At 35.0% G+C, this 17,646-nt stretch overlaps 1 protein-coding gene across 1 annotated transcript; it reads right to left on the bottom strand.

Moving 5' to 3' along the window:
* Positions 1-218: 218 nt before the first annotated feature.
* Positions 219-4,216, bottom strand: GCK72_015205 (uncharacterized protein; the record flags this gene model as incomplete). The annotated part of the gene is made up of 14 exons (XM_053730696.1): positions 219-637; positions 687-875; positions 922-1,104; positions 1,158-1,364; positions 1,413-2,180; positions 2,299-2,424; positions 2,469-2,525; positions 2,570-2,741; positions 2,789-2,976; positions 3,399-3,530; positions 3,577-3,684; positions 3,734-3,865; positions 3,919-4,024; positions 4,073-4,216. The coding sequence occupies 14 exons, from the start codon at positions 4,214-4,216 to the stop codon at positions 219-221; spliced, it is 2,931 nt and encodes a 976-aa protein (XP_053585468.1).
* Between the last annotated feature and the right edge of the window lie 13,430 nt (positions 4,217-17,646).

Genomic DNA, 17,646 nt, shown 5'->3' with positions numbered 1-17,646 from the left:
CAATTAATGCGGTTATATCAAAAATTTAATTAAAGTTATTTAGAAATTCTCAATAAATATTAATAACAAATTTAAATTGAAGAATAAGATCATAATAAAAAAGATAATACCGATATGTATGTACAAACAAAAATCAATTTAAAAATTAGCACCAATTTAGATAAAGAAAAAAAACAAGAAGTTGATTAGCAAATACAAAAACAGCATTCAAAATAAATCTAAGAGAACCAAAAATATCGTTTTCTGTATAACCGAGAGTCCCTCACTTTATTTCTATACACTTGTGACACCTCTGGTTCCGTATAGGACAGTTGGAAACACTGCGGACACGCAATTTTAATGGAGTCCTCAGTGAAGCAAGGAGGCAACTCTCCTTTCTTCAGAGGTTTTTGAGTGATCTCGCAGTCTGGAAAGCTCTCCGGATTGAAGAGTTCCGGTCCATTGGTGGTGCTGAGATCCTGCTTCAGAAGCGTCTCCCACAGATCCGAATGGTATTGTTTCAGAATGTAATCATAAACATGTTCCGATTTACTCAAAACATGTTTCTTGATCTTTTTGCTTATTCTGACACAATCTTCTCTGAGCGCGTCAATTTTCAGTTGATTTGCGGATCGCTGGTTAGCTTCATCATCTGCTTCTGTAAATGAAATTTAGTTTCAAAGAGATAAGGGAAATAAGGAAGTTACCATGCTTTCTTTTTAAGGAAAAACTTCCAGGAGCGGCAATCGTTTTGTCAGTCACAAAACGTTGCTTGTCTCCAATTGGCCTTTGAACTTTTCCAGTTGATCCTTCAAGATTTTCGAATGTTGTGGGAGCATTTCGGTTGCTAGAAGACGCCAATGAAATCTCTTGTCTTGAAACTATGGCAACTTTTCCTGAAATGACAGAATATTTTAAAATAGTTAGCAGCTAAGACTGTACTTTCTGGCTTGCTAAATTCTGTCTTTGATTCTATTTTAGCCTTGTGTTTTCCGATGTTCTGAATATCTGAGTCTTTCTGTTCTTCTAATTGGCTCAAACGTTTGTTAGTTGGCCTTCCATACTTTTCGGGCATTATTGGAGCAATCTGGTTGCTTGAAGACGCCGGAGGAGCCTCAGCTTTTTCTGAAATGATAAAATTTGTGAAAGTTTTAAATAGTGGAGAATTAGATTCTTACCATTTTGCCTGCTTGATGACCTTGCCATCCTTTTCTTTGCTTCAGATTCGAGAATACTTTTAACATCCAGAACCTTCTGCTTTTCAGATTGACCAGAAAGCTTTCCGAATGTTGTTGCCTCTTTTTGGATGGAAGGCATTACAGTTGTTGATGATTGCTCGTTGTAAAACATTGCCTCTTCTTGTCTTGGAACCATCACATCTTTTCCTGTCAAAAATTATGTACTTTCTCTAATGGATGCTGTTTTTTTTTAACCATCTGACTTCTTAGATGACCGAACTGTTTCCTGCTTAGTTTTAGGTTCTATCGCTCCCTCTCTTTCAATGGGTTTTTGAACATCTTCAGTTTTCCAAACGGGTTTCTCAGTTGGAACTTTCATAGCTTGAAATTCCGCACCAGTAGCTTCAACTTCAGCTTCTGTCCGACTTTGAACCATTTTGTGCCCATCAGATTTCCTCGGCAGAATCGGAGAGATTGCAGAACCAAAAATTTCGGCTCCCGGAAGTTCTCCAGGGTTGTGTGACGATTTTTCAGAAATTTCTGATTTCATAGGCACGAATAGAGAAGTTTCAGGAGCAGTAGCCATGTGAGGTAATGAAGACTGTATGCTAACATCTTGATTAGAAGGTGGCACTGGACTCTTAGATGAATTTGACATTTTCAGGTCGACCGGAGGTTCCATAACATTCCGAGGAGGTTCTTTATACTCTCCTGCTATCGGTTTCCCAATCTTCTCAATCGTCTCTGCTGTCGTTCCTGTGGTGTTCCACATAGATTGCAAGTCATTAAGAGCTCTTGCAGCTTCATCTATCTCTAACTCTTGACTTGCTTCTAAATCCGGATATCTTTGAGATTCATTTGCTTCGACTTCCATTGGTTTTTGATCTTGAGCCTTTTGAGCATCTGTGTTGGATTTGTTCATGGTCACTGTTGAGTTTTGGTGGGAGAAGGTGTTCAAAGTGGTTCCAAAACGATCCATTTTATGCATTATTTTTTTGGTTTGAAGGGTTATGGCAGACACTCCTGAAATAAGGAAATGTTCAGAAATAAGTTGGCGTTTAAATAACTAGAGGTACAGTAATGTTAATTCATTTAGACGGTACACTATACGCGATTGAGAGCGCTATCATGCAAAACAAACTTTCTGATGTGTTCGGAGGTGCATTCGTCGTCACCGGACACTTTCCAATGTCTGCAAACTTCACTGTGGTTGGTACTCTTAGTGGAGCTTGAGTTTGACTTTGAGGCTGAGATGGCCCGAAGTGTTCTGTAATGAATTTGTTTCCAAATGTCCACAAAAATATAACTTACTACTCAAGAGATACCATTTTGCCTGCATTTCCTGTTCTTTATCTATTTTAACGTGTTCTGAAAAAATGAATGTTAACAAGTCTCGCTATACGCTTCCTCACCTATTGTGAAATTTGGGTTATTGTTTTTGCTTGTTGACAAATATTCCAAAACATTCATTTCCAGAAGTTTCTGAAATTGTTTCTTCATTGCACTTTCTCTACTTTCGTTTTCTTGTGGAACTCCTTCATTGGTAACAACTGGTTCTTCTTTGAGACCAAAGAATTGAATCACCTGAAAACTATGAAGTTAATGAATTACTTAACACAATGTTAACTCACGTCACATTGTCTTGCTCCTGTGTGTATTGAAATCAAAGTGACTTCTTTTTGAATCAATCTAATATCTGGAGATTCCCAACTCAATTCTTTCTTCATATCATTGAACATTCGCTCCAATGGGGTGTTTTTTCGAATTTTGTGATATTTTACATTGTTTTCAACGATTTTGCGATACATTCGTCCTTTTTCTGAAACAAAAACATGATTTGTTAGAGGATAAAGAGTATTTACAATTGGAGATTGGCACATTAAAATGTGAGGGGTATTTGATTTTTGAATACGGAAGAATAGAACTGTGACAATACATAACAGACAACAATAGAACTGAAAAAGGAGAACTACGAAAAAATGAACTGCTACAAGATATAACTCCAGTTCGAAAGGGAGCATGTTTGCATGCTAGACTTTTTAGAAGAATAGAGAACCTATTGCCTCGTGAGAAAATCATTGAACTGTAATAATTGAATTACAGCTATTGAAAATCCGCCCCTCCCCCCACATTATACATTAGGGCCTCACTATAGAATAACATGCCCCAATATAGAAAAACAGAGTGGGGGGCCTGTTATTCTATGGTGGGAGTATCTTGTATGATGATGAAAAATCTTACTTGGTTCGATTTCTTTCGGATGCACGATGTCTCCCAAGGGATTTGGATGGATTCTTTTGACATTCTGCACTAGTACCTCCATATTTTTCATGGTATTTTCTGCCACTGGGAGACGGGTCTTCACTTGTTTATCTGAAATTACAGTTGTTTAGATCAATAGTCTGGAAATGGTACTTACCAATTCCCAAAATCGATTCGATATCATGCTTCATCCTTTTTGGTGGTGGTTCCGAAGTTGGTGTCGCATTCAAAAGAGAAGTTCCCGACGCTGGATTCCCGTAATATTCTGAAATTCGAAATTTAGAAAACAGGGCTAATATGAAATTCCTTCTTACGATGTGGTAACCTTTGTGGTCCCATTTGTGTAGTTTGACTGCAGTTTGGCATGAATTGAGCCAAAAAGTTGAGAGGAATAGGTGCTGCAGTCGGCCCGAAAGGATTGAAATGAGACGCGGACGGTGCAAAGTCTGAAACTTTCGTAGTTATTAGACAGACTTGTCTCCTTTCCCTTAATACTCACTTCTATTTTGTCCAGGCTGCATCGGTGAAAGTGTCGGATTGGAGCTATTCAAATGGTTTTCTGACATACCTTTAAAAAGTTCCTTGTTGAGAACATTCATCATGTGCTGAACTTCATCTAAAATGATTTCATGTTCATGCAGCTTCCCTTTAACCTCAAAAATACTATTTTGCATTCTAGTTGGCATTTCATGTGCACTGTGATGCGTATTCGTTGGTTCTGCCGGTGATGGGCTATCACTGTTTTCCACTTTTACTGGGATCTTGTTTGTACGTGGTTTTTTCAGTTGAATTGGCATTGAAGGACCAAGGGGACCTTTTGACACGGCTTGAGTATTTTCTGGAAGTAGTCAATTGTAAACAATTATTCACTGTTTCTAAAAGTTTACATATCCTTTATGCTAATTTAGATGGTATTACATTGTGCCTTGACAAGGTTATTGATGATTGAAATCACTAGTTTACAAGATAGAGAAATGAGACTGGTTCTCATTTTTCTTACACTTGAATTAATGTTTTTCTGAAACAGGAAAATTTTCAATTGAAATTTCAAATTTTTACCATCATTTCTTGATTTTCAATAATTGAAGTATATTTCTCTACTGGAACACAAAATTTGAAGCAATTACAATAAAAAATCAGAATCAGAGATCAAATAAATATTTAGAAAATACATAACTATTCTTATCAGAAACAATTTTTTTTACTGTTACGAAAAAATTTAATATGTTATTATTTGTCACAAACAACGATTCGATTTGAATTTGTTGGGATAGCTTTGTGAATTCTTGTCCAAGAATCTTACTTCTGTAAATGATTCAGGAGTTTGTTGTGTTATAAGTTTTTGCGACAATAAAAAATAGTTACTGCTTCAGACTCCTCCTAATATATGTGTCTTCCTGAAAGAAAAATGCCGAAGCAAGATGAAAAAGAAAAAAATCAAACTCAGATTGCCTATACTGAAACTGAGAAGTACACTGACGAATCTTGAAAGGTGACCCACAAAGTTTATTTAAAATGTTAACTGTTTTCAGAAATCACACACATTCTATTTGCTTTTTTGGATCCTAGAAGTATGTTGATTACTTTTTAGGCTATTTCAGAAAAAAAACTCAGTCAAACAAAGAAACTTTGAAAAACCAAGTGATTCAAATTTTTCATTTCGTCATTGTAATTTATTTCTGATCTAATACAACCCTTGATAGCATACTTGCAAAATATCGACCCGGCCCGGCCCGGCCCGGTCGGCCCGGAGTCAAAAAATGATTTTTTCACAAAATTTTTCGAAATTTTTTGAAATTTTCGTCAAAAATAGACAAAAATCCTATGTAAACTTGAGTTTTATCGACATGTAAAAACATAGTCGAAAATTCGACTTTTTTGCGAAAAAATCAAAAAAATTTTTAAAAAATTCAAATTTTCAAATTTTTGTACTGTGACCCGGGCCGACCGGGCCGGGCCGGGCCAGTGAAAATTCTCAAATCGGCCCGGCCCGGCCCGGCCCGTTGCAAGTATGCTTGATAACAATTTCAAAATTCTACAAATTATTCTATCGCTCAGTTAGTTATGCACTGAATAATCAAAGTCAACGTTTCCATACCTAAAACTTTTGAAACAGAAACACTTAAACAAAGTTAAAAATGTGTTACTGTTTCAAGAAATAATCTTCTAGAACGGATCAGGAATGAGCGGCAACGGAAAATTTCGGCAATCCGGCAATCCGGCAATTGCCGATTTTTTTTTTTTTTTTTTTTTTTTTTTTTTTTTTTGCCTAAGTCGGGAGAAAAACAAAAGCGAGCACAGTACACTGTATATCGCCAGTGACAGTTGCTTTGAATAAATGAAAGTATTTTCCGTTTTTTTCGGATAAAATTCAAAAAATTCTTTTAGAAAATCGAAAAATATCCATGTTTGAAATATCCATTTTTCAACGTAGACATGTCAACTAATTTACACATTGTGTCTCCCGATATACTGTCAGGGACATTGATTTTTACGTCTTACCATCTGTCTCCTTATCTCTTTGGGAAATCGGTCCGAACGGATGAATTTAAGGGAAACTTGGAACCTTGAATGGTAGGATAAGAGGGCCCACCTGTCCTTTGTCAGATGACTGCATTTTTTGTTTTTGTTTGACCTCATCAACCTCTTTCCTCCTGTTTCCGTGCCCTTTCCCAAGAGAACATATAATAGATAGAGGCTCACTTATCTCCTTGGGAAATCACTGATCCTATTAGGCCACCAGATGGCTGCTAGTCTCCGCCCACTGGCCCCCAGTCTCCTCATCATCATCTTCTTGGCTCAGTCGTCCACCATCTTTCCGTACTGGATGCTGACTCTTCTATCTTCTCTTTTTTGGACATCTTTGAGATATCCACATAACCATGATTTATCTCGTACATATATTCCCTATTTTCTCAGTTCGTTTATAAACCAATGTTTTTTTTTTCAGTGCTAAAGCACAGTGCATAAAAAGCAAACCGACCAAACTGAGATAAACAACGCTCGAGTGCAAGAAACGGTGGACAAGAAAGTAATGGATCGAGACGAATCAAATGACGATCAATTTGATAGACGTAAGTTAAAAAGCCTAGAATCGAGATACTTTATCGCTCTTAATTTTAACTTCCCCCACCATTCCTATCTGTGTCGGAACCGGATAGACTCGTCGATCAGAGGATGTAGTAGTTTATAATACCCGGGCTGAGGTTTTCTTCAGTAGACGCGGGTTTGAATCCTCCCGGGTTAGAAATCAACGAAATTATAATCGAAATTCCTAAAAACAAGACTTTTTTAAACCTAGAAATCAATAAAATTATGACTGAAATTCCTAAAAACAGGACTTTTTAAACCTAGAAATCATTAAAATTATGATTGAAATTATTAAAAACAGGGTACTTTTTATGAAATTAACTTCCCCCACCATTCTTTCCTGTGTCGGAACCGGTTAGACACACTTCGACCAGAGGGTGAAGGAGTCTATAATAAACGGGCTGAGGTTTTCTTCAGTAGACGCGGGTTTGAATCCTCCCGGGTTAGAAATCAACGAAATTATAATCGAAATTCCTAAAAACAGGACTTTTTTAAACCTAGAAATCAATAAAATTATGACTGAAATTCCTAAAAACAGGACTTTTTTAAACCTAGAAATCAATAAAATTATGACTGAAATTCCTAAAAACAGGACTTTTTTAAACCTAGAAATCAATAAAATTATGATTGAAATTCCTAAAAACAGGACTTTTTTAAACCTAGAAATCATTAAAATTATGATTGAAATTCCTAAAAACAGGACTTTTTTAAACCTAGAAATCAATAAAATTATGACTGAAATTCCTAAAAACAGGACTTATTTAAACCTAGAAATCAATAAAATTATGACTGAAATTCCTAAAAACAGGACTTTTTTAAACCTAGAAATCATTAAAATTATGACTGAAATTCCTAAAAACAGGACTTTTTTAAACCTAAAAATCAATAAAATTATGACTGAAATTCCTAAAAACAGGACTTTTTTAAACCTAGAAATCATTAAAATTATGACTGAAATTCCTAAAAACAGGACTTTTTTAAACCTAGAAATCATTAAAATTATGATTGAAATTATTAAAAACAGGGTACTTTTTATGAAATTAACTTCCCCCACCATTCTTTCCTGTGTCGGAACCGGTTAGACACACTTCGACCAGAGGGTGAAGGAGTCTATAATAAACGGGCTGAGGTTTTCTTCAGTAGACGCGGGTTTGAATCCTCCCGGGTTAGAAATCAACGAAATTATAATCGAAATTCCTAAAAACAGGACTTTTTTAAACCTAGAAATCAATAAAATTATAATCGAAATTCCTAAAAACAGGACTTTTTTAAACCTAGAAATCATTAAAATTATGATTGAAATTATTAAAAACAGGGTACTTTTTATGAAATTAACTTCCCCCACCATTCTTATCTGTGTCGGAACCGGTTAGACACACTTCGACCAGAGGGTGAAGGAGTCTATAATAAACGGGCTGAGGTTTTCTTCAGTAGACGCGGGTTTGAATCCTCCCGGGTTAGAAATCAATAAAATTATGACTGAAATTCCTAAAAACAGGACTTTTTTAAACCTAGAAATCAATTAAATTATAATCGAAATTCCTAAAAACAGGACTTTTTTAAACCTAGAAATCATTAAAATTATGATTGAAATTATTAAAAACAGGGTACTTTTTATGAAATTAACTTCCCCCACCATTCTTTCCTGTGTCGGAACCGGTTAGACACACTTCGACCAGAGGGTGAAGGAGTCTATAATAAACGGGCTGAGGTTTTCTTCAGTAGACGCGGGTTTGAATCCTCCCGGGTTAGAAATCAATTAAATTATAATCGAAATTCCTAAAAACAGGACTTTTTTAAACCTAGAAATCAATTAAATTATGATTGAAATTATTAAAAACAGGGTACTTTTTATGAAATTAACTTCCCCCACCATTCTTATCTGTGTCGGAACCGGTTAGACACACTTCGACCAGAGGGTGAAGGAGTCTATAATAAACGGGCTGAGGTTTTCTTCAGTAGACGCGGGTTTGAATCCTCCCGGGTTAGAAATCAACGAAATTATGATTGAAATTCCTAAAAACAGGACTTTTTTAAACCTAGAAATCATTAAAATTATGATTGAAATTATTAAAAACAGGGTACTTTTTATGAAATTAACTTCCCCCACCATTCTTATCTGTGTCGGAACCGGTTAGACACACTTCGACCAGAGGGTGAAGGAGTCTATAATAAACGGGCTGAGGTTTTCTTCAGTAGACGCGGGTTTGAATCCTCCCGGGTTAGAAATCAATTAAATTATAATCGAAATTCCTAAAAACAGGACTTTTTTAAACCTAGAAATCATTAAAATTATGATTGAAATTATTAAAAACAGGGTACTTTTTATGAAATTAACTTCCCCCACCATTCTTATCTGTGTCGGAACCGGTTAGACACACTTCGACCAGAGGGTGAAGGAGTCTATAATAAACGGGCTGAGGTTTTCTTCAGTAGACGCGGGTTTGAATCCTCCCGGGTTAGAAATCAACGAAATTATAATCGAAATTCCTAAAAACAGGACTTTTTTAAACCTAGAAATCAATTAAATTATGATTGAAATTATTAAAAACAGGGTACTTTTTATGAAATAACTTCCCCCACCATTCTTATCTGTGTCGGAACCGGTTAGACACACTTCGACCAGAGGGTGAAGGAGTCTATAATAAACGGGCTGAGGTTTTCTTCAGTAGACGCGGGTTTGAATCCTCCCGGGTTAGAAATCAACGAAATTATGATTGAAATTCCTAAAAACAGGACTTTTTTAAACCTAGAAATCAATTAAATTATGATTGAAATTATTAAAAACAGGGTACTTTTTATGAAATAACTTCCCCCACCATTCTTATCTGTGTCGGAACCGGTTAGACACACTTCGACCAGAGGGTGAAGGAGTCTATAATAAACGGGCTGAGGTTTTCTTCAGTAGACGCGGGTTTGAATCCTCCCGGGTTAGAAATCAACGAAATTATGATTGAAATTCCTAAAAACAGGACTTTTTTAAACCTAGAAATCATTAAAATTATGATTGAAATTATTAAAAACAGGGTACTTTTTATGAAATTAACTTCCCCCACCATTCTTATCTGTGTCGGAACCGGTTAGACACACTTCGACCAGAGGGTGAAGGAGTCTATAATAAACGGGCTGAGGTTTTCTTCAGTAGACGCGGGTTTGAATCCTCCCGGGTTAGAAATCAACGAAATTATAATCGAAATTCCTAAAAACAGGACTTTTTTAAACCTAGAAATCATTAAAATTATGATTGAAATTATTAAAAACAGGGTACTTTTTATGAAATAACTTCCCCCACCATTCTTATCTGTGTCGGAACCGGTTAGACACACTTCGACCAGAGGGTGAAGGAGTCTATAATAAACGGGCTGAGGTTTTCTTCAGTAGACGCGGGTTTGAATCCTCCCGGGTTAGAAATCAATTAAATTATAATCGAAATTCCTAAAAACAGGACTTTTTTAAACCTAGAAATCAATTAAATTATGATTGAAATTATTAAAAACAGGGTACTTTTTATGAAATAACTTCCCCCACCATTCTTATCTGTGTCGGAACCGGTTAGACACACTTCGACCAGAGGGTGAAGGAGTCTATAATAAACGGGCTGAGGTTTTCTTCAGTAGACGCGGGTTTGAATCCTCCCGGGTTAGAAATCAATTAAATTATAATCGAAATTCCTAAAAACAGGACTTTTTTAAACCTAGAAATCAATAAAATTATGATTGAAATTATTAAAAACAGGGTACTTTTTATGAAATAACTTCCCCCACCATTCTTATCTGTGTCGGAACCGGTTAGACACACTTCGACCAGAGGGTGAAGGAGTCTATAATAAACGGGCTGAGGTTTTCTTCAGTAGACGCGGGTTTGAATCCTCCCGGGTTAGAAATCAATTAAATTATAATCGAAATTCCTAAAAACAGGACTTTTTTAAATCTAGAAATCATTAAAATTATGATTGAAATTATTAAAAACAGGACTTTTTTAAACCTAGAAATCATTAAAATTATGATTGAAATTATTAAAAACAGGGTACTTTTTATGAAATTAACTTCCCCCACCATTCTTATCTGTGTCGGAACCGGTTAGACACACTTCGACCAGAGGGTGAAGGAGTCTATAATAAACGGGCTGAGGTTTTCTTCAGTAGACGCGGGTTTGAATCCTCCCGGGTTAGAAATCAATTAAATTATAATCGAAATTCCTAAAAACAGGACTTTTTTAAACCTAGAAATCAATAAAATTATGATTGAAATTATTAAAAACAGGGTACTTTTTATGAAATAACTTCCCCCACCATTCTTATCTGTGTCGGAACCGGTTAGACACACTTCGACCAGAGGGTGAAGGAGTCTATAATAAACGGGCTGAGGTTTTCTTCAGTAGACGCGGGTTTGAATCCTCCCGGGTTAGAAATCAACGAAATTATGATTGAAATTCCTAAAAACAGGACTTTTTTAAACCTAGAAATCATTAAAATTATGATTGAAATTATTAAAAACAGGGTACTTTTTATGAAATTAACTTCCCCCACCATTCTTATCTGTGTCGGAACCGGTTAGACACACTTCGACCAGAGGGTGAAGGAGTCTATAATAAACGGGCTGAGGTTTTCTTCAGTAGACGCGGGTTTGAATCCTCCCGGGTTAGAAATCAACGAAATTATAATCGAAATTCCTAAAAACAGGACTTTTTTAAACCTAGAAATCATTAAAATTATGATTGAAATTATTAAAAACAGGGTACTTTTTATGAAATAACTTCCCCCACCATTCTTATCTGTGTCGGAACCGGTTAGACACACTTCGACCAGAGGGTGAAGGAGTCTATAATAAACGGGCTGAGGTTTTCTTCAGTAGACGCGGGTTTGAATCCTCCCGGGTTAGAAATCAATTAAATTATAATCGAAATTCCTAAAAACAGGACTTTTTTAAACCTAGAAATCAATTAAATTATGATTGAAATTATTAAAAACAGGGTACTTTTTATGAAATAACTTCCCCCACCATTCTTATCTGTGTCGGAACCGGTTAGACACACTTCGACCAGAGGGTGAAGGAGTCTATAATAAACGGGCTGAGGTTTTCTTCAGTAGACGCGGGTTTGAATCCTCCCGGGTTAGAAATCAATTAAATTATAATCGAAATTCCTAAAAACAGGACTTTTTTAAACCTAGAAATCAATAAAATTATGATTGAAATTATTAAAAACAGGGTACTTTTTATGAAATAACTTCCCCCACCATTCTTATCTGTGTCGGAACCGGTTAGACACACTTCGACCAGAGGGTGAAGGAGTCTATAATAAACGGGCTGAGGTTTTCTTCAGTAGACGCGGGTTTGAATCCTCCCGGGTTAGAAATCAATTAAATTATAATCGAAATTCCTAAAAACAGGACTTTTTTAAATCTAGAAATCATTAAAATTATGATTGAAATTCCTAAAAACAGGACTTTTTTAAACCTAGAAATCATTAAAATTATGATTGAAATTATTAAAAACAGGGTACTTTTTATGAAATTAACTTCCCCCACCATTCTTATCTGTGTCGGAACCGGTTAGACACACTTCGACCAGAGGGTGAAGGAGTCTATAATAAACGGGCTGAGGTTTTCTTCAGTAGACGCGGGTTTGAATCCTCCCGGGTTAGAAATCAACGAAATTATAATCGAAATTCCTAAAAACAGGACTTTTTTAAACCTAGAAATCAATTAAATTATGATTGAAATTATTAAAAACAGGGTACTTTTTATGAAATAACTTCCCCCACCATTCTTATCTGTGTCGGAACCGGTTAGACACACTTCGACCAGAGGGTGAAGGAGTCTATAATAAACGGGCTGAGGTTTTCTTCAGTAGACGCGGGTTTGAATCCTCCCGGGTTAGAAATCAATTAAATTATAATCGAAATTCCTAAAAACAGGACTTTTTTAAATCTAGAAATCAATAAAATTATGATTGAAATTATTAAAAACAGGGTACTTTTTATGAAATTAACTTCCCCCACCATTCTTATCTGTGTCGGAACCGGTTAGACACACTTCGACCAGAGGGTGAAGGAGTCTATAATAAACGGGCTGAGGTTTTCTTCAGTAGACGCGGGTTTGAATCCTCCCGGGTTAGAAATCAATTAAATTATAATCGAAATTCCTAAAAACAGGACTTTTTTAAACCTAGAAATCAATAAAATTATGATTGAAATTATTAAAAACAGGGTACTTTTTATGAAATTAACTTCCCCCACCATTCTTATCTGTGTCGGAACCGGTTAGACACACTTCGACCAGAGGGTGAAGGAGTCTATAATAAACGGGCTGAGGTTTTCTTCAGTAGACGCGGGTTTGAATCCTCCCGGGTTAGAAATCAATTAAATTATAATCGAAATTCCTAAAAACAGGACTTTTTTAAACCTAGAAATCAATAAAATTATGATTGAAATTATTAAAAACAGGGTACTTTTTATGAAATTAACTTCCCCCACCATTCTTATCTGTGTCGGAACCGGTTAGACACACTTCGACCAGAGGGTGAAGGAGTCTATAATAAACGGGCTGAGGTTTTCTTCAGTAGACGCGGGTTTGAATCCTCCCGGGTTAGAAATCAATTAAATTATAATCGAAATTCCTAAAAACAGGACTTTTTTAAACCTAGAAATCAATAAAATTATGATTGAAATTATTAAAAACAGGGTACTTTTTATGAAATTAACTTCCCCCACCATTCTTATCTGTGTCGGAACCGGTTAGACACACTTCGACCAGAGGGTGAAGGAGTCTATAATAAACGGGCTGAGGTTTTCTTCAGTAGACGCGGGTTTGAATCCTCCCGGGTTAGAAATCAATAAAATTATGACTGAAATTCCTAAAAACAGGACTTTTTTAAACCTAGAAATCAATTAAATTATAATCGAAATTCCTAAAAAAACAGGACTTTTTTAAACCTAGAAATCAATAAAATTATGATTGAAATTATTAAAAACAGGGTACTTTTTATGAAATTAACTTCCCCCACCATTCTTATCTGTGTCGGAACCGGTTAGACACACTTCGACCAGAGGGTGAAGGAGTCTATAATAAACGGGCTGAGGTTTTCTTCAGTAGACGCGGGTTTGAATCCTCCCGGGTTAGAAATCAATTAAATTATAATCGAAATTCCTAAAAACAGGACTTTTTTAAACCTAGAAATCAATAAAATTATGATTGAAATTATTAAAAACAGGGTACTTTTTATGAAATTAACTTCCCCCACCATTCTTTCCTGTGTCGGAACCGGTTAGACACACTTCGACCAGAGGGTGAAGGAGTCTATAATAAACGGGCTGAGGTTTTCTTTAGTAGACGCGGGTTTGAATCCTCCCGGGTTAGAAATCAACGAAATTATAATCGAAATTCCTAAAAACAGGACTTTTTTAAATCTAGAAATCAATAATATTATGACTGAAATTCCTAAAAACAGGACTTTTTTAAACCTAGAAATCAATAAAATTATGATTGAAATTATTAAAAACAGGGTACTTTTTATGAAATTAACTTCCCCCACCATTCTTATCTGTGTCGGAACCGGTTAGACACACTTCGACCAGAGGGTGAAGGAGTCTATAATAAACGGGCTGAGGTTTTCTTCAGTAGACGCGGGTTTGAATCCTCCCGGGTTAGAAATCAACGAAATTATGATTGAAATTCCTAAAAACAGGACTTTTTTAAATCTAGAAATCAATAATATTATGACTGAAATTTCTAAAAACAGGACTTTTTTAAACCTAGAAATCAATAAAATTATGATTGAAATTATTAAAAACAGGGTACTTTTTATGAAATTAACTTCCCCCACCATTCTTATCTGTGTCGGAACCGGTTAGACACACTTCGACCAGAGGGTGAAGGAGTCTATAATAAACGGGCTGAGGTTTTCTTTAGTAGACGCGGGTTTGAATCCTCCCGGGTTAGAAATCAACGAAATTATGATTGAAATTCCTAAAAACAGGACTTTTTTAAATCTAGAAATCAATAATATTATGACTGAAATTTCTAAAAACAGGACTTTTTTAAACCTAGAAATCAATAAAATTATGATTGAAATTATTAAAAACAGGGTACTTTTTATGAAATTAACTTCCCCCACCATTCTTATCTGTGTCGGAACCGGTTAGACACACTTCGACCAGAGGGTGAAGGAGTCTATAATAAACGGGCTGAGGTTTTCTTCAGTAGACGCGGGTTTGAATCCTCCCGGGTTAGAAATCAACGAAATTATGATTGAAATTCCTAAAAACAGGACTTTTTTAAACCTAGAAATCAATTAAATTATAATCGAAATTCCTAAAAACAGGACTTTTTTAAACCTAGAAATCAATAAAATTATGATTGAAATTATTAAAAACAGGGTACTTTTTATGAAATTAACTTCCCCCACCATTCTTATCTGTGTCGGAACCGGTTAGACACACTTCGACCAGAGGGTGAAGGAGTCTATAATAAACGGGCTGAGGTTTTCTTTAGTAGACGCGGGTTTGAATCCTCCCGGGTTAGAAATCAACGAAATTATGATTGAAATTCCTAAAAACAGGACTTTTTTAAATCTAGAAATCAATAATATTATGACTGAAATTTCTAAAAACAGGACTTTTTTAAACCTAGAAATCAATAAAATTATGATTGAAATTATTAAAAACAGGGTACTTTTTATGAAATTAACTTCCCCCACCATTCTTATCTGTGTCGGAACCGGTTAGACACACTTCGACCAGAGGGTGAAGGAGTCTATAATAAACGGGCTGAGGTTTTCTTCAGTAGACGCGGGTTTGAATCCTCCCGGGTTAGAAATCAACGAAATTATAATTGAAATTCCTAAAAACAGGACTTTTTTAAACCTAGAAATCAATTAAATTATAATCGAAATTCCTAAAAACAGGACTTTTTTAAACCTAGAAATCAATAAAATTATGATTGAAATTATTAAAAACAGGGTACTTTTTATGAAATTAACTTCCCCCACCATTCTTATCTGTGTCGGAACCGGTTAGACACACTTCGACCAGAGGGTGAAGGAGTCTATAATAAACGGGCTGAGGTTTTCTTCAGTAGACGCGGGTTTGAATCCTCCCGGGTTAGAAATCAACGAAATTATAATCGAAATTCCTAAAAACAGGACTTTTTTAAATCTAGAAATCAATAAAATTATAATCGAAATTCCTAAAAACAGGACTTTTTTAAACCTAGAAATCAATTAAATTATAATCGAAATTCCTAAAAACAGGACTTTTTTAAACCTAGAAATCAATTAAATTATAATCGAAATTCCTAAAAACAGGACTTTTTTAAACCTAGAAATCAATAAAATTATGACTGAAATTCCTAAAAACAGGACTTTTTTAAACATAGAAATCAATTAAATTATAATCGAAATTCCTAAAAACAGGACTTTTTTAAACCTAGAAATCAATTAAATTATAATCGAAATTCCTAAAAACAGGACTTTTTTAAACCTAGAAATCAATAAAATTATGACTGAAATTCCTAAAAACAGGACTTTTTTAAACCTAGAAATCAATAAAATTATGATTGAAATTATTAAAAACAGGGTACTTTTTATGAAATTAACTTCCCCCACCATTCTTATCTGTGTCGGAACCGGTTAGACACACTTCGACCAGAGGGTGAAGGAGTCTATAATAAACGGGCTGAGGTTTTCTTCAGTAGACGCGGGTTTGAATCCTCCCGGGTTAGAAATCAACGAAATTATAATTGATATTCCTAAAAACAGGACTTTTTTAAATCTAGAAATCAATAATATTATGACTGAAATTTCTAAAAACAGGACTTTTTTAAACCTAGAAATCAATAAAATTATGATTGAAATTATTAAAAACAGGGTACTTTTTATGAAATTAACTTCCCCCACCATTCTTATCTGTGTCGGAACCGGTTAGACACACTTCGACCAGAGGGTGAAGGAGTCTATAATAAACGGGCTGAGGTTTTCTTTAGTAGACGCGGGTTTGAATCCTCCCGGGTTAGAAATCAACGAAATTATGATTGAAATTCCTAAAAACAGGACTTTTTTAAATCTAGAAATCAATAATATTATGACTGAAATTTCTAAAAACAGGACTTTTTTAAACCTAGAAATCAATAAAATTATGATTGAAATTATTAAAAACAGGGTACTTTTTATGAAATTAACTTCCCCCACCATTCTTATCTGTGTCGGAACCGGTTAGACACACTTCGACCAGAGGGTGAAGGAGTCTATAATAAACGGGCTGAGGTTTTCTTCAGTAGACGCGGGTTTGAATCCTCCCGGGTTAGAAATCAACGAAATTATAATTGATATTCCTAAAAACAGGACTTTTTTAAACCTAGAAATCAATTAAATTATAATCGAAATTCCTAAAAACAGGACTTTTTTAAACCTAGAAATCAATAAAATTATGATTGAAATTATTAAAAACAGGGTACTTTTTATGAAATTAACTTCCCCCACCATTCTTATCTGTGTCGGAACCGGTTAGACACACTTCGACCAGAGGGTGAAGGAGTCTATAATAAACGGGCTGAGGTTTTCTTCAGTAGACGCGGGTTTGAATCCTCCCGGGTTAGAAATCAACGAAATTATAATCGAAATTCCTAAAAACAGGACTTTTTTAAACCTAGAAATCAATTAAATTATGACTGAAATTCCTAAAAACAGGACTTTTTAAACCTAGAAATCAATTAAATTATAATCGAAATTCCTAAAAACAGGACTTTTTTAAACCTAGAAATCAATTAAATTATAATCGAAATTCCTAAAAACAGGACTTTTTTAAACCTAGAAATCAATTAAATTATAATCGAAATTCCTAAAAACAGGACTTTTTTAAACCTAGAAATCAATAAAATTATGACTGAAATTCCTAAAAACAGGACTTTTTTAAACATAGAAATCAATAAAATTATGATTGAAATTATTAAAAACAGGGTACTTTTTATGAAATTAACTTCCCCCACCATTCTTATCTGTGTCGGAACCGGTTAGACACACTTCGACCAGAGGGTGAAGGAGTCTATAATAAACGGGCTGAGGTTTTCTTCAGTAGACGCGGGTTTGAATCCTCCCGGGTTAGAAATCAATAATATTATGATTGAAATTCCTAAAAACAGCAC

This window comes from Caenorhabditis remanei, chromosome IV (assembly GCF_010183535.1).
Source record: "Caenorhabditis remanei strain PX506 chromosome IV, whole genome shotgun sequence".
NCBI classification, from domain to species: domain Eukaryota; kingdom Metazoa; phylum Nematoda; class Chromadorea; order Rhabditida; family Rhabditidae; genus Caenorhabditis; species Caenorhabditis remanei.
The sequence above is the reverse complement of the archived record's forward strand: the minus strand, read 5'-3'. Positions and strand labels throughout refer to the sequence as shown.